This window comes from Zootoca vivipara, chromosome 12, assembly GCF_965207765.1.
Source record: "Zootoca vivipara chromosome 12, rZooViv2.hap1.1, whole genome shotgun sequence".
Classification (NCBI taxonomy): domain Eukaryota; kingdom Metazoa; phylum Chordata; class Lepidosauria; order Squamata; family Lacertidae; genus Zootoca; species Zootoca vivipara.
Genome location: NC_142595.1, coordinates 16,813,322 through 16,838,100, shown reverse-complemented (window position 1 = coordinate 16,838,100; position 24,779 = coordinate 16,813,322). Strand labels below are relative to the sequence as shown.

Sequence of the window (24,779 nt, the reverse complement as noted above, 5' to 3'; positions counted from 1 at the left end):
GAAAAGCGGCCCTTTGTTTTGCACAAACATTTCTAAAATAGATCTGTGCTTCCCTGAGTACCAGCCCAGGCTCAGTGGAACTCTTGCTGCTGTTTCCCAGAAGAACGCCGCTGTTTCCACATCTGCAGAATCTGAGCCCAGCCTGTGCGCTAGAACAAGGTGCCAAGTTGAAAAGCCAGCGCATTCCGCCGATCCCCGAGCTCTCCTCTTCGGTGCATGGCAAGGAGGGTCCAGTGCAGGCAGCTGGCGGGATGGATGGAGGGAGGGAGGCAACAAGCAGCGGGTGGTGCCTCGACTTCCTTCGCACAACACATGAAAGGAATGTGGTGGTGAGCTCATGGCTCCTTGCCCCGCGCGCCACGCCCCGCGCTGGGTCCTAGCGCCCAGCACTCAGTGCAACGTGAAAAGAGCGGTTGGGACCCAGCCTTACAGCTGGCCAATTCCCTGCACTTCCAAAGGACCCAGAAATCCGGACTCCGAATCATAGGGGCCGAGGTCCATTCGCCACCCCGCCCCATAAATTATTTGAGCCTCACTCCCCAGCTGAGAGGCATTGCCAGTGCTAGTTTTCTGGGGGTATTTCTTAGGGGTATTCTACGCATACCCCTAAACCTTTTGTCCATTTACTGTATTTATTTTCCCTGATTTTAACTATAAAATGGTGATTTTCTTGAGTCAAAATGAGAGTACCGCTAAACATTTTTTAAAGAAAAAAAGCACTGGGCATTGCAATTCAAATGGTGTGTATGCGCGCTGCGTGTTATACGGTTTGGGGCACCCCTAAGCCCCCCCCCCCGAAAAAAACTATTATAAACAGCTATGGCTGCAACCGATCCTATGTGCGCCACATTGGGAATGAAGTCTCACGGACTAATCTACGATGTTGTGATGCACCTCGAATCATCATCAACACCCAAAGGATCAGCACCCACTTCCCGCCTCCCACCGCCCAAGCGCCAAAAAGACCAACTCCAAACCTCTCCGCCACCCCGCAAAGCAGAATCCCAAGCCGCGGGCGACGCTTAGGGCGCGCCTAGAAAGTCAGCGAGAGGCCGCCACGTGGGAAGCTGCTGTGGCTCTTCTGAGTGGCAAAGCACTTAGCAAGTTACTAGTTCCTGTTGGGCACAGTCCCTGCTTTTTTCCAGGAGTCCCGTCACTCCAGGGTCAGTGTGAATTTTTAAATCGCAGGGTTGTAACCGTGTTGTTGTTGTTGTTGTTTTGACCCGATCTTGTTTTTGCTTTGCGCTTTTGCGGAAAGGGAGTAGCGCTTCCGAAGGCGCGCCTTGCGTCCTGGGGAGAAAAGCGCAGGATCGGAGAGAAGCAGCCCTCCTCCTCCCTGCCCGCCGAGCGCCTCCCTCCGCCACTAGCGACGGGGCCCACTACCCCGGGGCGGGGGCGGAGTGTGGGGGCCGGCGGAGTTTGTTCCGGACGTGGGACCCGCCCCGCAGCGGCTCCCGTTGGCCAAATAGGGAAGCGGAGCGGCCGGGAATCGCCGCGCTTCGCTTCTCGGAGCGCCGATTCGTATCGTGTTGGGAGGAGGGCCCACCCCGGATCTCAGCCATCTTTCGAGGGGCGGCAGGGACGGTAGCCGGCGATGGCAGAGGCAGGGCTGGGGGGCTTCTGAGTTCACCGAGCCGATTCCTCCCCACCGGTCCCGCTCCCGACCATGATGAATCCCAAGGAAGGCGCGGCGCCGCTGGAGAAATACAAGCTGGTTGTGGTCGGCGGAGGCGGCGTGGGCAAGAGCGCCCTCACAATCCAATTCATCCAGGTATGGAGAGCCCAAGAAGGCGAGGGCGGGAGAGCGGGGCTGGGTGGGCAGATGGCGACAAAAATATATATTAAAAACCTCCCCAAACTTTACCATATGTTTCCGCGCAGAAGTTCGCGTTCAGGTGACACAGGACAGTGGTGAAAGCGAAACCTGAGCCAAGCGGTGTTGATGATGATGATAATTTAAAAAAAAAAAAAACTGGGAGGAAGTTTTGCCGCCTTTGCTGGGTCGCTTTCCCTCCCCAAGAGAAGCGTTAAGTGCGTAGCCGCCTGGCTTGAGCAAGTCCGGACTGCCGACGCTGTGTGCACGTTTACTCGGGAGTAATCCCCGTGGAGGTTCGGTGGGGCTCCGATTAAACGTGCGCAGGATCCCCGTCGCCTGTTTCCCCCTAGCGGCGGAGGCAGAGATTTCTCCTAAGGGAACCCTGTGGACCTTTAGATGTTGATAGACTCCAGCTCCCATCATCCCTGACCGTTGGCCACGCTGGCTGGGGCTGATGGGAGTTGTAGTCCCACAAGTTTCTCAAGCCTCTTCTAAGCCGATCCCGTGGCTGCCCCACCCCCCCAAAAAACGATAACCAAGATCAGGCATCCCCAAACTCCGGCCCTCCAGATGTTTTGGACTACAATTCCCATCTTCCCCAACCACTGGTCCTGTTAGCTAGGGATCATGGGAGTTGTAGGCCAAAACATCTGGAGGGCCGCAGTTTGGGGATGCCTGACCAAGATTCACGGTGAGAGAGAGAAGGGCTTTGATGTTTCCCGGTGAATGGGGAAGGGCGATTGGGGCTTGCTGCTCAATTCTGAGCAGCCCCAAATGCTTCCTCTGGAGAGGCTGAGATGGCAGTCCTCCTGAACCTCCCCTATTGGGAACCAGGTGATGAGGGTGGGCAAGGGTGCCAGCTTGAATAAAATATGGGGTTGGGGGCAGGTAAGCCCCGCCCCGCTTAATTGATCACAAGACACGGCACAGGCACACTGTTTGAATGGCAATGCCGATCAAATTTGGGGGGCCCTCAAATATTATTGGGGGGTGAAGGGACCTTGGCCCCTAGGTGGTTGGGGAAGGGGAGTTATCCATGGTATGGAGTGGAAAGGGAATGGGACCATCAGCACCACACTGCGGTTGTGAGCTTTCTAGAGGCAGCTGGCCCCTGTTGTAAACAAGGGCTGGGCTGGATGGCATTTTCAGCTAAAGGATCTTGCATGCGAGGGCTGGGAAGGGATCTCTGCTCAGACCCTGGAGAGCCACTGTTCAAAGCTGATGTGCGCAGGCTAGGTGGACCAGGCAGTTTCAAATGATCAGATGACCTTTGGCTCTGATGCAGCAAAGCAGGGCTTGCATTATTTTATAAATTTGGTTCAGATCCAGAAAGGCAAACCTTTTTATAAATTTTTAAGAATGCAATGGTATATTCTTCAGGGAAGGGAGGACCAGAATCCAAGTTTTGTGTAGCAGACTGCAGAGATCCTTGCAAATAAAGCCACAGACACTATTAGCATGCTTCTGTTTCATTTTAGTGGTCTGCTAAGAGAGTTAGGGACGCGGGTGGTGCTGTGGATTAAACCACAGAGCCTGGGGCTTGCCGATTAGAAGGTCGGCGGTTCGAATCCCCGCGACGGGGTGAGCTCCCGTTGCTTGGTCCCAGCTCCTGCCAACCTAGCAGTTTGAAAGCACATCAAAGTGCAAGTAGATAAATAGGTACCACTCTGGCGGGAAGGTAAACGGCGTTTCCGTGTGCTGCTCTGGTTCGCCAGAAGCGGCTTAGTCATGCTGGCCACATGAGCTGGAAGTTGTACATCGGCTCCCTCAGCCAATAGAGCAAGATGAGCGCCGCAACCCCAGAGTCGGTCATGACTGGACCTAATGGTCAGGGGTCCCTTTACCTTTACCTTTAAGAGAGTATAGAATTAAAAAGTTGGAAGGGATCACAAGAGTCATCTATTCCAACCCCCTCCAATGCAGGAATCTTTCACCCAACATGGGGCTTGAAACCACAGGCCTGAGTTTAAGAGTCTTATTCTCTATCAGCTGAGCTATCCCATGACGACCATGGAGGAGAGAGGTTCTGCTCTGCAGCCAACATGGGGAAGAAAACCAGGCTACTAACTTCCTAGCAGGATAGTTTAAAAACGGCCTTTTGCCAGATCCATCCCTCCAGCAGCCTGCTTTATCTCCCTGCTGGCCAGGGAGTAACAGAACGCAATCTCATTCTCCTCTGCCAGCCCATTCACTCGCCTGCATGGAATTCCTAGTCGCCTCTGGTGACCAAATTACTGATCTGATGTCAAAGAGACCTGAAGGAACTCTTGAGCTGGACAACTATGGTTCTCATGGGGAAACATAGGATCAATACTGGGGGTAGGGTTTCCTGTTTTTGCTCTTATGGAGTAGCAAGGGCCTTCAAGGTCAGTTCTTTTGTCATCCTTAACATCCTTCCTTTCTCCCTTGCCCATTATTCCCCACCCCCCAGTCGTATTTTGTCTCAGACTATGACCCCACAATTGAGGACTCGTACACAAAAATCTGCAACATCGATGGCACCTCCACACGGCTGGATAGTGAGTATTACTGGGCTGGTGTCCTATTCAGGGGATGTGGAGGCAGCATGCAAATGTTTTGAGGAAGACAGAAGCTTGGGAGAAAGTGATCCTAGCATTCTGCAATGGGCAGCATCCTTCCTTGGCATTGCTTATAAAGGGATGGATGAACGTTGAGTGTATCAGGACCACTGCTTTGTGGGAGGGGGCTTTGTTATGCTTTCCCCATCTCTAGTGTCCTCCATCAGTGGTCAAATGAGGGGGGGGGCATTCAGTTTGTGTGACAAACGGCTCCATAAGAAGCAAATTGAGGAAGGGAATTTAGACAGAATGTATTGGGAGAGGAGAATCGTCCAACGACAAAGGGATGATTGGGAACAATATGATGTGAAGTGCCGTATTGAGAGAGTTCAAACAGGTATAATGTCCCAAGTACTTTATTGCAACAAACTCGCAAGAAAGCTGTCCCTTCCTGATGACGTCATTGATTGGACAGAAGGGTTAAAGATCTGGAAGCACTTATTGGGTGTGGGGGATCATAAAGGAATTTGGAACCAATGTTGTTGTTTTTTCTCAAAGGTGAAAGGAGGTACATGTTTAGTAGGGGTGCATGTCAATATCAGAAGGACATAGGAATGAACGAATGAATCTTTATTTGCATCAGCCACCGGCCATAGCAATAAAACAACAATATGAATAAATAAATAAATATAAAGAAGTCATAATGGTTTTGGCCTGGTCTGCAAATGTAGTGTAAAGAGGTGATTAGAGTGGAGTGTACCACTTTGAACTCCAGGTGGATGTACCAGTTTTGCACTTAAAACCAAATTGACAATGACCCTAACCAGGGGTCAGCAAACTTTTTCAGCAGGGGGCCAGTCCACTGTCCCTCAGACCTTGTGGGGGGGGCAGACTATATATATTTTTGGGGGGATGAATAAATTCCTATGCCCCACAAATAATCCAGATATGCATTTTAAATAAAAGGATACATTCTACTCATGTAGAAACACCAGGCAGGCCCCACAAATAACCCAGAGATGCATTTTAAATAAAAGGACACATTCTACTCATGTAGAAACACCAGGCAGGCCCCACAAATAACCCAGAGATGCATTTTAAATAAAAGGACACATTCTACTCATGTAAAAACACGCTGATTCCCAGGCTGTCCGCGGGCTGGATTTAGAAGGCGATTGGGCCGGATCTGGCCTCCGGGCCTTAGTTTGCCTACCCGTGCCCTAAACTCTGTAAATAGCAAATTAGCCCCACAAACTAGCTGATGGAAGGGGTGGTGCTGGTTGCTTCTTATTTGCAGGGAATATTTTGTTTGTCTGTTTTAATGTGGGAGAGCACATGAATGTAGGGCAGGGATAGCCAACATTGTGCCTTCCAAACGTTTGTTGGACAACAGATCCCACCACCTTTGGCCATTGGCCCTCCTGGCTGGGGCTGATGGGAATTGGAGTCCGTGATATTTACCTGCCCCACACCTGGCGTCATCTATGACGTTGGGTGTAGGGCAGGTGAGCATGTCTAGGCCAAGGCATCGTCGCAGACCCAATGGGGAGGCTTGGTGGACCCAATCAATCCCAGAGGGCTGTCTTGTTTCACATCCATCACATTTGGAATGATTCAGATCTAAACTGCTTCCCTTATGATTTCAGTTCTGGACACAGCTGGCCAGGAGGAGTTTGGGGCCATGCGAGAGCAGTACATGCGTACTGGGGAAGGTTTCCTCCTCGTCTATGCCATCAATGATCGTGGCAGGTAAGACCCAAGCCATGGCTACATTAGAAGGTCCTGTCCTCTCAGTTCAGTGGTCAAAGGATGGGGGGGGGCAAGAGCTTTCTGTGGGTTCTGAGTTGGGTTGGTGTGTTTTCTTCTGGTGCTCAGAAATGCTGGGTGAGCTGGAAAGAACTGTTCTGAGGGGGTGTTTAATTTGCAGTTGGTTTAGAATGGTTGGCGCTTCGCTAGGACACCAAGTTTTGATAATGCCAGGTACAACAAAACACCTCGCTGTGCCAAATTAAACACCTACATTTACTTGAATGAAAGCACTGTTGCCAGAATGCTCAACAGGACTCTTATTTGTATATTTAAAACATGATATCCTGCTTTTCATCACGTAGATTTCAAAAGCTGCTTACAGCAATAAAACACACAATACAGTGGTACCTCGACTTACGAAGATAATCCATTCCGAAGGCACCTTCGTAGGTCGAAAAATTCGGAAGTCAAAAAAGCGGCTTCCCCTTTTTTAAAAAAAGGGGGGGAAACGGAAACATTCACAAGTCGAGTAAACCGCATCTAAAAGCGCCACTGTTTCCCTTAGGAGGTCGAAAAAAAGCGTGTGGCCGTTTTTGCCGCTCGTAACTCGAAAAATACGGAAGTCGAGTACTTCGTAAGTAGAGGTACCACTGTATATGAAATTTAAAACATTAATAAAACCTCTATTAATTATGAGGTTATGACATGTACATTTAATCATTTTTAAAAGATGCAAAGATCTAGTTTTGAAATGAGTTTTGCCAGTTAATAGCTTACATTGCACATGTACTCTGCAGAATCCTATATAATAATGTCCATGTTGTCCCTGCGTCCAGATGTCCCGTGTGTCCCTGGGGTACTGCGCATGTCCCCCAGAGACACAGGGATTGGACGGAGGGACAACCAGGGACACAGGGATTGGACCCGTGCTCTCGGGACACAGGGAACAGCCAACTGCCGCTCCGCCAACCGCCGCTCCGAAGCCCAGTCTCATGCTGGAGGTGCGCGGTGAGGCGGCGGGGGAGAGAAGCGCTCCCCCCCCCGGCAGCCTTGCCGCACACCTCCGGCATGGGACGGCGCTTCCTCGGGGAACCCGAGGAAGCCGAAGCGGCAGCGGGCGCGGAGGGAGGCCCGCTTTGGCTTGGCAGCGGCGGGAAGAAGGGGAGGAATTCCTCCCCTTTTTCCCGCCACCGCCAAGCCAGTCCCGGAGCCGAATTGCGGCGCGGCGGGATTTTTCGCTGTTTGCCTCCCCCAGGGGAAGGCAAACGGCGAAAACCCCCCGCTGCGGACTGGCTTGGCGGTGGCGGGAACATCCCGCCACCGCCAAGCCAGTCCCGGAGCCGAATTGCGGCGCGGCGGGGTTTTTCGCTGTTTGCCTCCCCCAGGGGAAGGCAAACGGCGAAAAGCCCCCGCTGCGGACTGGCTTGGCGGTGGCGGGAACATCCCGCCACCGCCAAGCCAGTCCCGGAGCCGAATTGCGGCGCGGCGGGGTTTTTCGCTGTTTGCCTCCCCCAGGGGAAGGCAAACGGCGAAAACCCCCCGCTGCGGACTGGCTTGGCGGTGGCGGGAAGACCCGCCACCGCCAAGCCAGTCCCGGAGCCGATTTGCGGCGCGGCGGGGTTTTTCGCCGTTTGCCTCCCCCAGGGGAAGGCAAACGGCGAAAACCCCCACTGCGGACTGGCTTGGCGGTGGCGGGAAGACCCGCCACCGCCAAGCCAGTCCCGGAGCCGATTTGCGGCGCGGCGGGGTTTTTCGCCGTTTGCCTCCCCCTCAGGGGAAGGCAAACGGCGAAAAGCCCCCGCTGCGAACTGGCTTGGTGGTGGCGGGAAGACCCGCCACCGCCAAGCCAGTCCCGGCAGGCCGCTTCCTCTAGCGCCCGTTTTTAAACGGGCTAAAATCCACTAGTATTCTATATTGTTTATCCTCACAACATCAAAGCAGACTGTTCTAATTTCCATTTTACAGCTGGGCAAACTGAGACTGAGAGTAACCTATTCTAGTCTGTCCAGTAAGCTTACAGTTAAGAAATGATTTGACCCTGGGTTAGCCACACCCGATGTTTCCAGTTCCCCTAACCTTAGTAGTTTTTAACCAAAGTTAAAACAGTGTCCTTTTTAGGGAGTATCTTATTGAAAGGTCTCACCTGACTTCTTTGCCTCTCTGCCACAGTTTCAATGAGATCCACAAGTTTCACACTCAGATACTTCGAGTGAAAGACCGTGATGACTTTCCCATGATCCTTGTGGGGAATAAGGCTGACCTTGACCTTTATCGGCAGGTGAGCCTTCCGTAACATTCAATCACTTAGCGTGATATCAGTCTCTGCATTGGTGGGACTCTGGGTTGGTACGTGAGTCAATAATGTTTTGAATCCTCTCTCTGCAGTCTCAATTTGGGAAACCCATACAGGCCTGGGTGAGAATTAAGATAAATGTATAAGGCCTTGCTCTAGGGAGATTTGGCAAGAAATGAGCTTGAGAGACAAGGCCATTTTTGTGGTGGCGCCACAACTCCTGAATGCTTTCCCATTTTCCCTCTTTGTCAGAGATGGGATGTACTTTTATTTTGATGGGGGATTTTTCTGTGTTTCACACCCAGTTTTATCCTTGCTGGCTGTAATGGATAATAGGGAGAGGGAGCCGTCAACCCTCCATATGTTGTTGGACTATAATTCCCATCATCCATGCTGGCAGGGGTTGATGGGAACTGGAGTCCAATAGCATGTGGAAGGCCACAGGTGTAAGCCAGGCACCCCCAAACTGCAGCCCTCCAGATGTTTTGGCCTACAACTCCCATGATCCCTAGCTAACAGGACCAGTGGTCGGGGAAGATGGGAATTGTAGTCCAAAACATCTGGAGGGCCAAAGTTTGGGGATGCCTGGGTTAAGCCATCTCTGATTTAACATCTTTTACTTTGGCTGCTGCTACATTTGTTTTGATCTGCTGCAAGTTCTGACTACATGATGCTAAGCCAAACCATGGCTTAGGATGAACAGGCAGGTGGGTGGACTTCTACAGGGAGATGATGACCACTTGGTTCCTCCGGCACTCGTTCTGCTGCTGCCCTGAGCTGAGCCGTGATTTGCCTTAGCAGGTCATCCAAATCTGGGCAACTAATAAGTACAGTGGAACCTCGGTTTATGAATTTTCAGTTTACGAACAATCGTAACCCGGAAGTAAGTAAACCGAGGTTTCTGAGGTCTACGACGCTCTGATGCCATCGCGGAGGCCGGGCCTTCGCGGAGCCATGGGACCGTTTCCGCAGCCGCGGCCCAGCCGCGGAAGCGCTCCCATGGCTCTGCGAAGGCCCGGCCTCCGCACCGGAGCGTCAGATGCCTTCGCGGAGGCCGGGCCTTCGCTCCGATGCCTCCCGGAGGCCGGGCCTTCGCGGGGCCATCAGAGCGCTTCCACAGCTGCGGCCCAGTTGTGGACGCTCTGGGCAGCTGCGGAATGGCAGGAGAGAAGTGATTGTGGAAGAGGACCCTGAGCCCCTATCCAAACAATGACTATCATCAGCCCAGGTAAGAAAAAAATGTTAATTTTTTTCATCTACAATACTGTCTTAATTATTTTATAGTACAGTACATTGATTATTGCCTTCATTTTATGGATCAATGGCCTCATTAGACAGTAAAATTTGTGTTAAGTTGCTGTTTTAGGGGGTGTTTTTAATCCACTTTCCATTGCTTTCAATGGGAAAGTTCGCTTCAGGTTAAGTACGCTTCGGTTTAAGTACAGACTTCCGCAACCAATTGTGGTTGTAAACCGAGGTACCACTGTATAATAGATGATAATAAATAAAATTGAATAATTGCCGTTTTATATGGTGTGCAGGGAGCAGTGTTGTATTTGCCCCAGTTGGTCTCCAAAATTAGAAGGGAGCTTGGCTGAGAGAAAATTTACCTTTGTGAGCACCCATGCCTTCTTACATGCCCCTTCACTATCTCCACATTTCCAGTTCCCTAAAAAAATGTGGGGCAGGGACCACAAATTAGCTTGATGCTGTATAAACAAACATTACAACTACCCAATGCCAGCCGCCACTTTTTCTCCCTCCCACCACCGCAACTGCACTTTTCCGGCGTGTAACGGTATCCATTGCTATTTCTCATCGCTGCTTTTCCCATCCAGGTACCCAAGGAGGAGGCTCTCAGCTTTGCCCGGGAGAATCGGATCCCGTACATGGAAGCCTCTGCTAAAATCCGCCTCAACGTGGATGAATCTTTCTATGAGCTGGTCAGGGCCATCAGGTAAGAGGACAAGTGACTTGCTGGATATGCTGTGACTAAGTCGGTTGCTTTGAGGCAAAAAATTTTTTTAGCGGGGTGTCAAATACAGTGGTACCTCGGAAGTCGAATGGAATCCGTTCCAGAAGTCCGTTCGACTTCCAAAACATTTGGAAACCCAAGGTGCAGCTTCTGATTGGACGTTTGGGTTCCAAACGACGTCAAACCGGAACACTCCCTTTCAGGTTTGTGGCGTTTGGGAGCCAAAATGTTCAACTCACAAGGCGTTTGGGATCCAAGGTATGACTGTATAATGAATAAATAATAAAACTGGCTCCCCAAAGCCTGGGGGAAGCAGTTTCCTTTGATAGTAACTTCAATATGGAGGCCGTTTGTGACTATTTGTACTGTATTTCATTATTTACTTCAACCTGGTGCCCTCCAGATGTTTCAGATTATTGGGTTGTCTTTGTTTTTGTTTTTATTATGTATCCTGTGTTTTTATTTTGTAATTTATGTTGTGAACAGTCCTGAGATCTATGGGTATAGGGCCGTATGCAAATGTAATAAATAAATGAAATAATACTACTGCTGATAATAATTTAGACTGCAGTTTCCATCAGCCCCAGCCAACACAGCTTGGTGAAAGTTGATTTACTTTTTATATATATATAACCCTATGTCCTTAGCCTAGGGGTAAACAGATTTGAGGCTTGTGGTATCTACTTTTACTAGATCCTCAAGATCCACCAATGAAGAGCCTTGCTAAATTTGGCCACCAAGTTCAGGGGTACCCAATATGATGTTATTTTAGACGTTAGACCAGGCATCCCCAGATGTTTTGGCCTACAACTCCCATGATCCCTAGCTAACAGGACCAGTGGTCAGAGAGGACGGGAACTGTAGTCCAAAACATCTGGAGGGCCAAAGTTTGGGGTTAGCCTGTGTTAGACTAACTCTCATCAACCTTGACCAAAGGCAATGGTGGCTAGGGCTGATGGGAATTGTACTCCAACAACTGGAGGGCTGCCTGTGACCTAGTCATAGAGTAAAATCGTAGAGTTGGAAGGGTATCCTAGGGTCATCCATCCCACCGCCTGCAATCTCAGAACTTATGAGAAAACCTTGCATTTTCCTGAGAATCTGATAACAGCTGATAAGAGCTATGCTGGTTTGTTTTTTGTTTTGTTTTGCTATATTCTCTCTCTGCTTCCTGCCCCAATTTTCACCTCTTCCCTCTTTTGATTTGCAGGAGGTTTCATGAGCTGGAATCCCCCCCTGCCCCGGCTGTCAGCCCTAAGAAGAAAGAAAGCAAAGGCTGCCCTTGTTCCCTGCTGTAAACTGCCTTCCCACACCAAGCTACAAAGCCCGGAAAGGGAAGAGCCAACTGCTCAGGTTCCCTCCTAAGGAGTGGGCGCAGCAGGATTTCTCCCTTCTTCTCTCCAACTCCCCACACCTCTCACCCCCTCACACCTATGCAACAAGGGCTGGCAATGTGTATTCTGCAGTTGTGTCCAAATACTACAATATGTCTGGTGCAGAGTTCCTGCAAACTGGAACAGGTCAGGAAGCAGATAAATCATGTACCCCCTCCACACCCACTTAATAGACAGGGAAAAAAGGTTTTATATATATAAATGATGACTGGGACAAGGTGCGGGGAGGAGTGTGCACTGCCTTCCTATCCTGTTCCGCCACCTTTCTCCGTTATGTCCTCCGAGAAAACTGGCAGGAAGGGGAATCTCCTACACCAGGTTTTAGGGTGGGTGAGAGAGTGGGCAGGAAAATGAGGGGCTCAGACTCTTCAATGCAGCCAGAGGCAGCAAGCTTTTTGCACATACACACTTTTATGTACATGTCCAAAGCTGTATTGTACAAATGCATTTAAAGGGGTGTTCGTCTATTTTTTAAGAAATCACAGCCATCATTATGCACAGCACATGATTAATAGGAGCGGTCAATAAATAATTTTTTTAACAAGGAATTATTATTTTTTTGGGTACCCTCCAGCTGCTTTGGACTACAACTCCCAGGAGTCCCAGCCAGAACACATGCTGATGGGAGTTGTAGTCCAAAACAAAAATAGGTTAGCAGCATCACGTTACAGTAGGGGACCCAAAGAAGCAATCTTTTTCTTAAAAAGTAAGTTTTGTGGGGAGGCTGCCTCCCCCCCAAAAAAAACCTGTCTGGGATGGGGTTGAATGAACCCATGGCCTATCTACCCATTTTAGATCCTCTACCTGCAACCTAAAGAGCAAATGGTCATTAATTAAATTATATCCTGCCCAAATGCAAGGCATCTCCCCCTGCAAGCAATTAAGGAAGGCATCCCCAAACTTCTGCCCTCCAGATGTTTTGGACTACAATTCCCATCATCCCTGACCACTGGTCCTTTTAGCTAGGGATCATGGGAGTTGTAGGCCAAAACATCTGGAGGGCCACAGTTTGGGGATGCCTGAATTAAGGGATGCGTGTGAAGGTCACTTCTGCCAGTTCCCCTGCCACCGTGCTGCAGATAATTCCAGCTTGTTAAGCACCAAAGAGTTACCACCTATTCATGCACCATCATCTTGTGGCACTTTAAATATGAACAGATTAATTGTGGCATAAGCCATCCTTGAATAGAGTCTGCATTGTCAGCTGTAGGAAGTCTTCTCTGTTGGCAATTATATGTAATCTACATACACACACACATGGTACAGAGGGTTTTATTTTATTTTTTTGCAAACGGTGGGGCCGAAGGGCCGTGAAATGTTAGGGTAGGAAGCTGTGAAATTCTCACATACCTAGAAGTGGTTTTGAATAAAAGGGGAGTCCTTCCCAAATCAGTGTGTGTTGCTGTTTGTGGCGGCGGCACAAAATTGGGCGGGTCAGGAAGCAGAAAGTACTGAGTACGCTATGGAGACATTCAGGGTAAAATCTGATACTTACCTGAGAAGCGAGTTCTCCTTGAACTCAGTGGAACTTTCTTCCGAGTAGACATTCACGGAGCTGCATTCAGTGTGGCCCCTTGGATATGGTCCATCCACATTTAAAGGGTGAGCAGGCTGCCTCGGGAGTCTCGGGATGTAGCCCGTGGAGCAGGAATGGGGAATCGGCCCTCCAAACACGTGGGATCCAGCTCACACCAACCGTGGCAAAAATGGCTAACTGAGGTACGATGAGCGCTCAGGTCAACAGGACTTTAGTGACCAGCATAGGTGCTCAAGGTGATCTATCCATGATCAACCTACACCTGAGGGATGGAGGATAGACAAAAGGAAGTCCTTCACAGGGCACATCACTGAACTATGGCATGGCATTTGGGTGGCTTTAAGAGAGGACTGGACAAATTCATGGGTGGGCCCTAAAACACCTGTAACTTAAAACTTAATGGAAAGACTGACCCATGTCCTCAGGCAACGGGGTTTTGAGTCTCAACTTCCGTACAGTCATACCTCGGTTTAAGTACGCCTCAGCTTGAGTACTTTTAAGAAATTTAAGTACTCTGCGGACCCGCCTGGAACAGATTAATCCACTTTCCATTACTTTCAATGGGAAAGTTCGCTTCAGGTTAAGTACAGACTTCCGGAACAAATTGTGTACTTAAACCGAGGTACCACTGTATTCTAATTCCTGAAGAAAGGTATTTGCACTGCAAATAAAATTAAATTCTGGGCAGGTACTGGTGAGATACTGGTTCCGTATTCTAATTCCTGACGAAAAGAAAGGTTTTTGCACTGCAAATAAAATCAAACTCTGGGCGGGTATTGGTGAGGCTCTCCTTTGTTGCGATCTTTCAGAAGTTAAGAAAACTGAATACAGGGTTAAAGCAGGGACACAATTACTAGACTTTTGAAGATTTGGGGTGGAAAAACCTATCTGGAGCAAGGAACAGGGTTTCCAAAGTGTAAACCAGTTCCCCAAATTTGGGTCTCCAACTGTTTCTGGACTACAGTTCCCATCATCCCTGACCACTGGTCCTGCTAGCTAGGGATGATGAGAGTTGTAGTCCAAAACCAGCTGGAGACCTGAGTTTGGGAAACCCTGGCCTAAATGGACTTAGATTGCTTTATTTAAGCCAGAGGTTGTGCGTTCATTAGGCAGACACCGAACCAAAATGGGGGACCTTGGTGGGGGAGAAACCTCTAGGAGAGGCATCCCCAAACTGCGGCCCTCCAGATGTTTTGGCCTACAACTCCCATGATCCCTAGCTAACAGGACCAGTGGTTGGGGAAGATGGGAACTGTAGTCCAAAACATCTGGAGGGCCGAAGTTTGGGGATGCCTGGTCTAAACTGCTCACTGTAAATGAACCAGCTTGAACAGATTTACTCCCCCCTGCCACCCCAAAAACAAGGAATAAAGCTGTACAGCAGGCATTTGATTTTTGCAAAGAAAAGTGTTTTTTGTCATTTTGTTTGTGTACACAGTATACAATGTGAGTTTTACATATTGAGAGAAAAAAAGTCTCAGACACTAATAATAAACAATAAAAATATATAGGAACATCCAATAATACAGAACACAAATCCCATTATCTCAGAACAATACCCTTGAGGCGCGAACAAGATACACAGAAATACACATCGTAAAAAAGGGGGCCTTCCAAGATCCAAATTTGGGGCGGGTGGGGGAGGAGGAGAAGTCTTTTCATCACAGGAAGCTGTGGGGTGTGTTTGTTGTGTGTGTGCACACACATTCTTAAACAACTCTGAGCTGGGCCCTTCCAATTCTGGTGTACAGGGTTTGGGCTGCATGGCCCCTCCATCCAGGCTGTAAACGCCTTAGCAAAATTTTGCATGAAATTGATGGTGCAAGTCTGCCGTTCCAGGAGGTATTGAAGCTCTTAACGTCCCTCGAAAACAAACCATGTGTATGTCCCCATCCCTTCGTTTCCCAAACTTACTAACCCCACCTCCCCACACAGGTTCAAGCTACAGTCCTTCGCCTCTAAGGCCCAACAGCTATCAGTAAACCGGGTTTGCAAGGGGAAAAGCTGTTAAAAACTAAATTGCAAGCTTTTAAAATATCCAAAAGGAAGCCAGTCAACCCTCTTCCCCCTTTAAAAACACTCCCATTTTGTGTGGGGCTCATGTACACCAAGTTCCACCCCCCTCCATGCACTCTCACAATCACACTTGCCAACCTCTACTCATCCACAATAAATAATTAAGGGGAAAGGGTCCAGGATCCAGGGGGATGTGGAGAGTTGTGTATATATAAGGGACCCTGATCTAACACACCCAGACGGGCCCCCCAACACATTTCTGTGCTGTCCAGAAACTTAACTGAAGAAGCGCTGCTGGGGCAATGGGACCAACCCCTCTTCTGAGGTGGGATCTGTTTTCTCCTCCACCCTAGAGTACCTTTTTGCACTTCCTCCATGGGAAGTGTGTGGGAACTATGATAAAAAAGAAAAAATCAGATCGGTGGGTGGGTGGGTGCTTTCAGCATCCCCCACAATGCTGGAATATGCAGCTGCCCCATATGGGGATCAAACCTGCAACCTTTTGATGATAAGAGAGAAGCAAAGAAGAAGCAAAAACTAAACCATGGGGAGGCTGGGGGCTAGTACAGAGAAATCAGAGGGCATATGTAGGATGGAAGAAGTAGTCTCGAGGAGTGGGAATGAGGTAGACATTGGTTGGGGGGGGGGGCAGGGATCTGATCTAGCGGGGGAATCTACGTGGAGGTGTGAGATGGATCTGGGAGGTCACTAGGAAGACCCAGAGGAGAAAAGGAGAAAACATGCTGAGGTGGAAACTGGCTAGACTATGGGTGTGTTTGGGCGAGAGACGCTGGCTGAATGACTGGGCTGGGCTGCGAGCGGAAAGTGTGTGAAACGGGGCAAGGACCTAATTGTCTATCTAAAGAGAGTTTATTTTAGCATTTCAGCTCAGGGTTAGAGAGGGATCTTTGCTTAGGAGGCTGCAGGGGTGGGGGACACAGAATCTCCCTTCCCCCTCAATAACAACAACAACAATAATGGTGATTAAAAATAATAATAATAACGACCTCCTAATGAAAGTTTCAGTCCAAACCAAATAACATCACAGCTACAGGTGAGGAGAGAGAGAGAGAAAGAGAGAGAGAAACTCCTGCGTATCGTTAAGTTCAAGTTAGTCAAATACAATATGATACATAGACTTTTTATCCTATACAGTATATACAGCTGAGGGGAGGGATGGGGAGCAGAATCCTGCCTTGTCAAACACCACGAGGAAAGGGGTGGAAGGGAATTATCCTTTCCTTAAAGGAGCTCAGTTCTAAGAAAAGCACAGAGGGACATAACTACAGCCTAGTGCACCCCTTTCCGTGATCCATGTGAGGGCCAGTTGAGAAAGTCTGAACAGTCTTTTTTTTAAAAAATGGGGGAAAGTGGTAGGGATGGGAAGGAGAGAGATTTAGGGAGTCTTGATACAGACAGGTTGCTATGATGCCCCGCCCCATTTATGGTTACCTATTCAGAAGGGTTATGGGTGGAGAGATGCTCCCAAAGAGCTAGAACCCCAAACTCGGCGGCAAAAAGAAAAGATGCGGGGAGAGTGGCTCGTGGCTAGGTCCACCAGCAGTCTCCCCCCCAAAAAAAAGACTGAGTGAAGAAGGAAGTAGCTCCAGAAACAGCCTGCAGGAGTGGGTTGGGGGGGGGGGTTGGCTCTTTGCAACCGTTTGGTTGGGAAGAGGCAACTTGGCAATAAATATTCCTGTTGGAAGCAATAACAGAGGCAATTGCTGTTAGTGTATGAGTGGAGTGCCTCTTCCCCCCAGCCTCAACTCAAAAGCAACAGTTTATTTGGCAGAGATGGGACGAGAGTTGTCTGCGGGCAGGGAGAGGAAGTGATGGGTCTCATTGCCTGGTCAGACTGTGGATAAAAAAGGATCTGGGCACTGTGTTAAGGGTGGCCAAATATACCCCCTGCCACACACTCACTCGGCTTTCCCTAGGGAGAAGCAGAAGTTCCCGATGGACAAGATGCAGGATGGCACCCCGGACCCTCTTGTATGTCTTTATTCACGCTGCCCGCCAAACACACGCCCCCCCCCAATTCCCACCCCCATCACCCCGATGAAACCTATGACTCCTGGATCCCATCCCCACAAGCTCCAGATCCCGGCACCGACACTCCTCTGACCTTCCTATGGGGGTCCTCCTACTCTCAGTCCCCACCAGAGCAGGGGGGGCGAGGCTGCTCCAATTAGAACATTTATACATTTATATATAAATAATATTTCTCTGTACAGCCAGGGCAAAAGGGAAAGGGGCTGTCCAGCCATCCGCTCGTTTTGATGAGAACCCTCCTCGACGTGTGCTCTCTGCCATCACAAACCTCCCGCACACCCCCAGCACCAAAAATAAAAACAAAGAGGCGCATCCCAGGTCCTGATTTTTTTTTAAAAAAAGAAATGAAAACCTGAAAAGGGGAGGGGTGGTGGTGGTGATGGTAAGCTGAGTCTGAACTCGTTGCCTGTGTGATGGTACCCCTCGACCTTCCTCTCCCCCACTTCCTGCTCTGGCTCTGCAGAGGGGCGGGCGTTAGGTGGCCCCTCCTGGGGCGTGGCTCCGGCGGCTGCGTCACGCACATTTGCTCTGTGCCTGAGTCAGCAACTCGCTGAAGGAGTCAAACAGTTTCTCCAGCCACGGCTGGTTGCGCATGCACTGCTGCACCACCTCCTCTTGGCCCAGGTCCTCGTCCTGACCCTCGATCGCCGTTGTCTGCAGAAGGAGAGCCCCACCCGCCCCCCAAGAGAAGGACAAAACGTTAGCTAAGAGGCTTAATTGCGCACACACACGTGGATTCAAACTACAAGAAAGAAGATTCCACCTAAACATTAGGAAGAACTTCCTGACAGTAAGAGCTGTTCGGCAGTGGAATTTGCTGCCAAGGAGTGTGGTGGAGTCTCCTTCTTTGGAGGTCTTTAAGCAGAGGCTTGACAGGCATATGTCAAGAATGCTTTGATGGTGTTTCCTGCTTGGCAGGGGGTTGGACTGGATGACCCTTGTTGCCTCTCCAACTCTATGATTCTATGTGGGCAGCACAGGACTGACAGGGCTTATGAAAACAAACGGATTCCGCAACCAGGCGAACCAAATACTGCAACCCGAAAAAAGCGAAGTTGTGTTTTATTTGTTTATAAAAAATATTTATATAGTGCCGTATTGTAAAAATGTATCACAATGGTTTACAGCACCATAAAAACATAGTCAAGCAATAAAGTCATAAACAAGTCGGAAGCAAAAGAAGTTGAAAGCAAACATCAGTAGGCCTTTGTGTGCTCTTGGGGGAATAGAAGAGTTTTCAGCAGGCATTGAAAAGCTGGCATGGAAGGTGCCCATCTGAGTTAAGCATCTTCATGCAATTCCTCACTCCCCATGCCCCTCAATAATTTCACAGAATCATAGAACTGTAGAGTTAGAAGGGACCCCGAGGATCATCTAGTCCAGCTGTCTACAATGCAGAAGTTTATTCTTGATTTGTTACGCTACAGGAGTGGCACAAAAGTAATGCAAACCACCCGTGACAGATCCTTCTAACCACTGGAAATCCTATCCCGCCACCTCTCTGGCTTTTTAGATTTTACTAGGCCTTGATCACAAAGTCACAAGGATATATTTGCAACCACAGGGACAAGAAACTTTTTTCTTAAAAAAAGCAGCTGAATTCTGAACCCAATTCCACATTTTGCACTTCTATGAGCTGCACATCCTGCAGTATATACATCATCCTCAGTATAAGACTGAAAGCTCAAAGCTCTTCCGTAAGGACTGAGGGGGACATCTCGCGGTATCACCAACCATACCATTGTCAACTCACACCGTTATGGGTTAAGACAATGGGGATTTTTTTTTGGCATTCAACTAGGTTCTTCTCAGAGTAGAACCACTGCAATTAATGGACCTAATTTAGCCATGTTCGTGAACTTCAATGGGTCTAACTCTGAGTAAACCTTAACTGAATACCTGGCGTGCTATGGTCCATGGGGTCACGAAGAGTCGGACACGACTAAACAACAACAAGAATACCATGGATAAGTCAGTAGAGTGTGAGACTCTTAATTTCAGGATTGTGGGTTTGAGTTCCACTTTGGGCAAAAAGTGTCCTGCACTGCAGGGGATTGGAAGAGATGACCTTCTGGGTCTCTTCCAACTCTACAATTCTACATTGCAATGGGAACCTGGAAGAATGCACCCCACCAAACAACTCCATAAGTTTGACTGAGCCTTGCAATTTTATCTCTTTCTCCTCAATGCAAGGGACACCCTGCCCCTAAGAAGGCTAGCATACCCAAGGTATTCCAGAAAGCACCAGCTTCCACAAAAATCTATTTTTAAAAAAATTAAGAAACAAGTTTCCAGTCACCTTGGTTGGCCATTTCCCCCCCAAGAGCACCTGTCTCCCAGAGAATGCAGCAGTGTCTCTATGCAACAGCCTCCGGAATTATTTGTGCAAAGACGTGTTTTCAATGTGGCAAATAAGCACAGCCAAGACAGTGCAGTCTGGATTTCGCCTCAGACCTGCCCACTCCTCACTTCTTTACGGGGGGTGGGGGGAGTTCTATCCATAGCAAAAAGGGATCCCAGGTGATGGAAGCAAAATGGTACGGTTCTGACTCACCTCATCCTTACAACGCAGAAATGTGTGGTACTTGTAGTGGTGAAGGGAATGGTACAGAGTGTAGAAAAAGGACTTCTCCACCTCCACACTGAATTCCTGTCAGCAATAAGGGTGTAGAAAAAACAGGGAGAAATCACTTAAAGAAATCACAGCCCACTGCTTATAAGCTTCTCAGTTTCACTTCCCTCCACTTCCCCTCTTGGTTCCATTATAATATACTTGTTTAAGCACGTCCATAAAACCTTATATACTTAACAATCCAATTTTAAAACCTTCTCCATCTTATTACAAGTGACTTTTAAAAGGTATACTAATGTAAAAATCCGTACACAAAGCTTTAAAAATATGCACTGAACAACTGTCCTTTTTTGTAATAATTTGTCCTGCATAGTTCAATAATTTATTTTGCCAATCTTCTTCTGTATCTTCTTCTTTATGTTCTTTGGCCGATGCTTCTTCCTTCCATAGGGGCTGGCTGGTCTTGGCCTGGCAGCTAGTCTTGCATATTGGAACAAAGTCTTTCGTTCAAGCAAGCCATCAAATCCTGTACATCTCAATATCATAACTTCATTTTTTTAAAAAAAATGTGCAAGTACCCTAATTAGTTTATGTGAAATTAGCCAGCCTGGCCTCTTCTGCCTTTCAGAGTCGTTAGCCAGTGAGTGAAATTAAGAGCCGTGATTGATAACTGAGCAGCTTGGATGACAGGCAAGAGAAATTCCTGGGGTCCTAAAGAGCTTCTGTTCCCGCCCTGCCACCCACCCTCCCCACCTTTAAGTGCCATTTTCTTGCTTCTCTCCTATTTTCTAGTAGTCCTTTCTAGTAGCCCCTTTTTTAAACTTAGCAACCAGGATGCATCTTTCCAGTGGTGGGTTTGTCCGAGATCATGCATTCCCTAGAAGTTGTTTTCTGAAAATACTACTAAGTGCAGCTATTAAAGAATCCCATCCCCAAAGGGCAAATGCAAAACGTGAACTGTTGGCAGAGTGGCTCAGGTGTGTCTGCTGCTGTGCAGGCACTCCTTAAAAATCCCTTGTATGGTTAACTTACAATACAAGGGCACACATGTCTACTTCATAAGTAAGTCTCTTCTGTTTTTAATGCAGCTTACTGCCAGGTAAGCGGGTGCTGGATAGCAGTCTAGGCTTTGTTTTAAGGTTGGAACTGAGGTTATTGTGCCTTTTAACAGCTGTACCTCCACAATCAGGCCTAGCAGGACATGGCTGACTCCCCACTAGGGGTGGGAAACGGCAGCGACGACAATATTGTGCTATGTCACACACCCCTTGGCAGCCATGTTGCAATATTCCATGGCAGCCGTTTTGTGACTCAGCACCCTCAGCAACCACACAAAATTAGGAATGTGCCTACTGGTCCGAAAAGGCTGGTGAGGACTCTTGCCTTAGCTTACAGATATTCAATATTCTCCACCTCCCTAGCCCTGACCGAGGCCTGAAATGAGTAGAATGACAAGGGAATTAAATAGCAGAACTCAAAGGTGGTTTGATAGGTTTGATTTCAGACTGGAGTGGGGGGGTGACATCAGGTTTCCTTTGGAACTCTCCCCTGTTTGGCAAGTGCCATTTCTATTGTCTTCTCAGCATTCTGCCCGGACACTGAGGTCCAGCACCGAGGGCCTTCTGGCGGTTCCCTCGTTGCGAGAAGCCAAGTTGCAGGGGACTAGGCAGAGGGCCTTCTCGGTGGTGGCGCCTGCCCTGTGGAACGCCCTCCCAACAGATGTCAAAAAGGAAACCAACTACCAGACTTTTAGAAGACACCTGAAGGCAGCCCTGTTCAGGGAGGCTTTTAATGTTTAATAGATTATTGTGTTTTATTCTTCTGTTGGAAGCCGCCCAGAGTAGCTGGGGAGACCCGGCCAGATGGGCGGGGTATAAATAATAAATTATTATTATTATTATTATTATTATTATTATTATTTGCTGAGGACTCTCCTCTTTCAACAAAACTTTCAAGCAGAGGTTGCTGCTGCTTTTACTTCAGTAAAAGTAGTGGATTTCAAACTGCTTCTATTTATGAAATTGCTGAAACTGTTCTTACATATAAAATTGCTTTATACATATTTTCATTGTATTGTGAAATTGCCTTGAGATGTTTCATAGGAAGAGATTAATGGATTTAATTGATAATGATATTCAAACCCCTCCCAATATTTCAAAAATGAAACAATTCCCTGCAAGTGGAAAGGCAGTGGGGGTGAACTAGAATCCTGTTTCCCGAATTAGTTATTTCACCTGCAGGGAATTTTCTTATGAAGGGAAATATTCCAACAATATGATCTCCGCCTGCTATCTGAAGTGGTGCAATCCATCTTATTCTCTTCCATGTGTCCATCAGGCCTATGCTTCCTCACTCACCTCCCTTTATTCCCCTCGCTTGGCACACCACAGATCATCATAATCCGCTCCAAGGCTGCCTTCTTCCCCTCTCCTGCATGGAAACAGCCTTCTTGTCTCTATGCCAAGCCGCCCACCACCCTTCCAGAACACCTTCCCTCCCACAAGGCCTGTTCTGAACTTCTTAACCCTCTCTTATCCTTGACAGCTGCTGTTGCTTCATTGAATTTCACCTTCTTCTCCTTCCTTTGCCCATTTTTCTTAAGACTGGATGCTTCCCATGCAAAAAAAAGGGGGGGGGAGGAAAAAAGAGAGATTTCCCACTGGCATCTGGCTGGTGATGGCGAGAACAGGACTGATCCAGCAGACTTTTCTTAGGTTCTTTTGATCATACTACTTTTGCAGGCACTAAAGAGCAGAAAACGACAACAGCAGCAAGAGACCCAACAGGCATTATTGTGGCCGAAACCAAGAACGAGAACGGTGAGGAAGAACTATACAGTGGTCTCTCGACTTACGAATTTAATCTGTTCCGAATGCACATTCGTAGGTCGAAAAGTTTGTAAGTCGAAATAAGCGGTTTCCCATGGGAATGCATTGGAAATGGAAAAATTCGTAAGTCGAGTAAACCGCATCTAAACCGCAACGGTTTTCCTTTCGGATGTCGACAAAAACTTAAGCGTGCGGCCATTTTTTTTCATTCGTAACTCGAAATTTCGTAAGCAGAGTACTTCGTAACTCGAGGGACCACTGTATTCAAGTTTGCAAAAACCCCTTATTTATTTTTCAAAACTGAAAATGGTGAGTTCTGAACATATGCTCCCTTGAGGATGTTTTAACTCCTCAGAGCTGGAAATGCGAGATACAGACTAAATGATAAATTCCTTAGAGTTCTGTGGTTTGAAGATGCAGTGCTCAACGGTTCTCATTTCCAAAATAAAAATAAAAATATGTTTTAACACACTGTGGGTTCCTGGTGTGTAATCAAAATTGCATATTTAAGGAATTTTCGTGCCTCTTTTCTTCCAAATATGAGCAGTGCAGCACAGGATGTGGATGCTATTAATTTTGTTAACGCAGTCTGGTTGCATCCAAGAAAAGGGAGGATTTTGTCTGCTCCTTAGTTTGGAGTCTGCTCCCCTGGGTAATTGTAGATACATTATGCAGGGGAGAAATGGCTGCAGGAGTTCCCCTAAAATATGTACACTGAACCAGGACTATACAGACTCACTTTGTGCACATGCAGGTACAGATGAAAACAGACATGCCCATTTGTCCATCCCTAGACTGAGGTGAGTGCAGCTGGAAAAGACCCTGATGTTGGGAAAGATTGAGGGCACAAGGAGAAGGGGACGACAGAGGACGAGATGGTTGGACAGTGTTCTCGAAGCTACGAACATGAGTTTGACCAAACTGCGGGAGGCAGTGGAAAACAGGAGTGCCTGGCGTGCTCTGGTCCATGGGGTCACGAAGAGTCGGACATGACTAAACAACAACAACAACGAAGACTGAGATGCATGCCATGCTCTGAATTTTTACTGCACAAAGGCATGAGGAACTAGAGACGCCACCACCATCATTGCTTGCTGGTTAGAAGAAGGGAGTCTCCTGTAGCCTGAGCAGCTGAAGACTTGCCTGCTGATGGTTTAAAAATCCATTGTGGTGGAACTGATGATGGAAGGCAAGCCACCACACTATCAGGTTTGCTGAGCAGTGCACCGCTGGGGTGGGGTGAAGAAATAACAACAGGTCTTTGGGATGGACTTTGCACTTCACGCCTTTGTGCTCCACTACAGAGGTGACCCGCTTGTATAAAACAAAGGCCTCTCCTTTGGGAGATGGGTGTCATAAAAAGTTCTGTTAAAATGCTACGTTGGTGTTCCAGAGGGAGCACTGTCCAGGCACAGAACCTCTTCTGGGGCACCCCTTGTCCAACTGGCTTTCTTGATTAAATGAGAAAGAAAATTCAACACTCTCCATTTCCATTTTGCTTACTGATGGGAGCGCAGGGCCCTCTCATATGCTAAAATGGATGACAGGCAACTCTCCTCCCTCCCCTCAATTCCAGTTAGGGTCTTTAGGGATTGTGCTTCTGCACTTCCTGCTTTCCCTCTTTTGTCTCTTGCATAAGCCACTGCACGGTTTTCATTAAGAGTTTTCTGTCCATGCCTTCAGACACAGGAAGGAAGAGCGACTGATGCGAGATTGCACTCCAAGCACTGGGCAACTGCATTTTAGGGAGGGTGCTGAAAAATCTTCATTAGACACCCCTAGCACTCTACATAACAGAACTACCATACCCAAGTATCAGGAGAGCGGGAGAGCTGGGGAGGGAAAGAAAGAAAGAAAGAAAGAAAGAAAGAAAGAAAGAAAGAAAGAAAGGAAGGAAGGAAGGAAGGAAGGAAGGAAGGAAGGAAGGAAGGAAGGAAGGAAGGAAGGAAGGAAGGAAGGAAGGAAGGAAGGAAGGAGAGAGACCATGGCATGGCTTTAAACAGTATCAATATTATCTTCTCTTGGATG

At 48.2% G+C, this 24,779-nt stretch overlaps 2 protein-coding genes and 1 long non-coding RNA gene across 3 annotated transcripts in view; 2 read left to right on the top strand and 1 right to left on the bottom strand.

Annotated features, from left to right (window-relative positions):
- Positions 1-1,467: 1,467 nt before the first annotated feature.
- On the top strand, positions 1,468-13,135 carry RRAS (RAS related). Its single transcript, XM_035134408.3, has 6 exons — positions 1,468-1,771; positions 4,248-4,335; positions 5,982-6,084; positions 8,254-8,362; positions 10,216-10,334; positions 11,563-13,135. The coding sequence occupies exons 1-6, from the start codon at positions 1,667-1,669 to the stop codon at positions 11,648-11,650; spliced, it is 612 nt and encodes a 203-aa protein (XP_034990299.1). The 5' UTR covers positions 1,468-1,666; the 3' UTR covers positions 11,651-13,135.
- A 673-nt stretch (positions 13,136-13,808) lies between these two features.
- Positions 13,809-14,059, top strand: LOC148683804 (uncharacterized). The gene is made up of 2 exons (XR_015946657.1): positions 13,809-13,935; positions 14,021-14,059. It is a non-coding gene; the product is annotated as an uncharacterized LOC148683804 (long non-coding RNA).
- A 611-nt stretch (positions 14,060-14,670) lies between these two features.
- PRR12 (proline rich 12) overlaps positions 14,671-24,779 on the bottom strand; it is a 45,509-nt gene continuing 35,400 nt past the window's right edge. Inside the window, exons 13-14 of the mRNA XM_035134406.3 lie at positions 19,906-20,001; positions 14,671-18,005 (exon numbers count right to left, since the gene is read on the bottom strand). Of these exons, the coding sequence (XP_034990297.1) occupies positions 17,865-18,005; positions 19,906-20,001 (237 nt within the window). The 3' untranslated portion in view covers positions 14,671-17,864. The remainder of the gene's footprint in view (positions 18,006-19,905; positions 20,002-24,779) is intronic.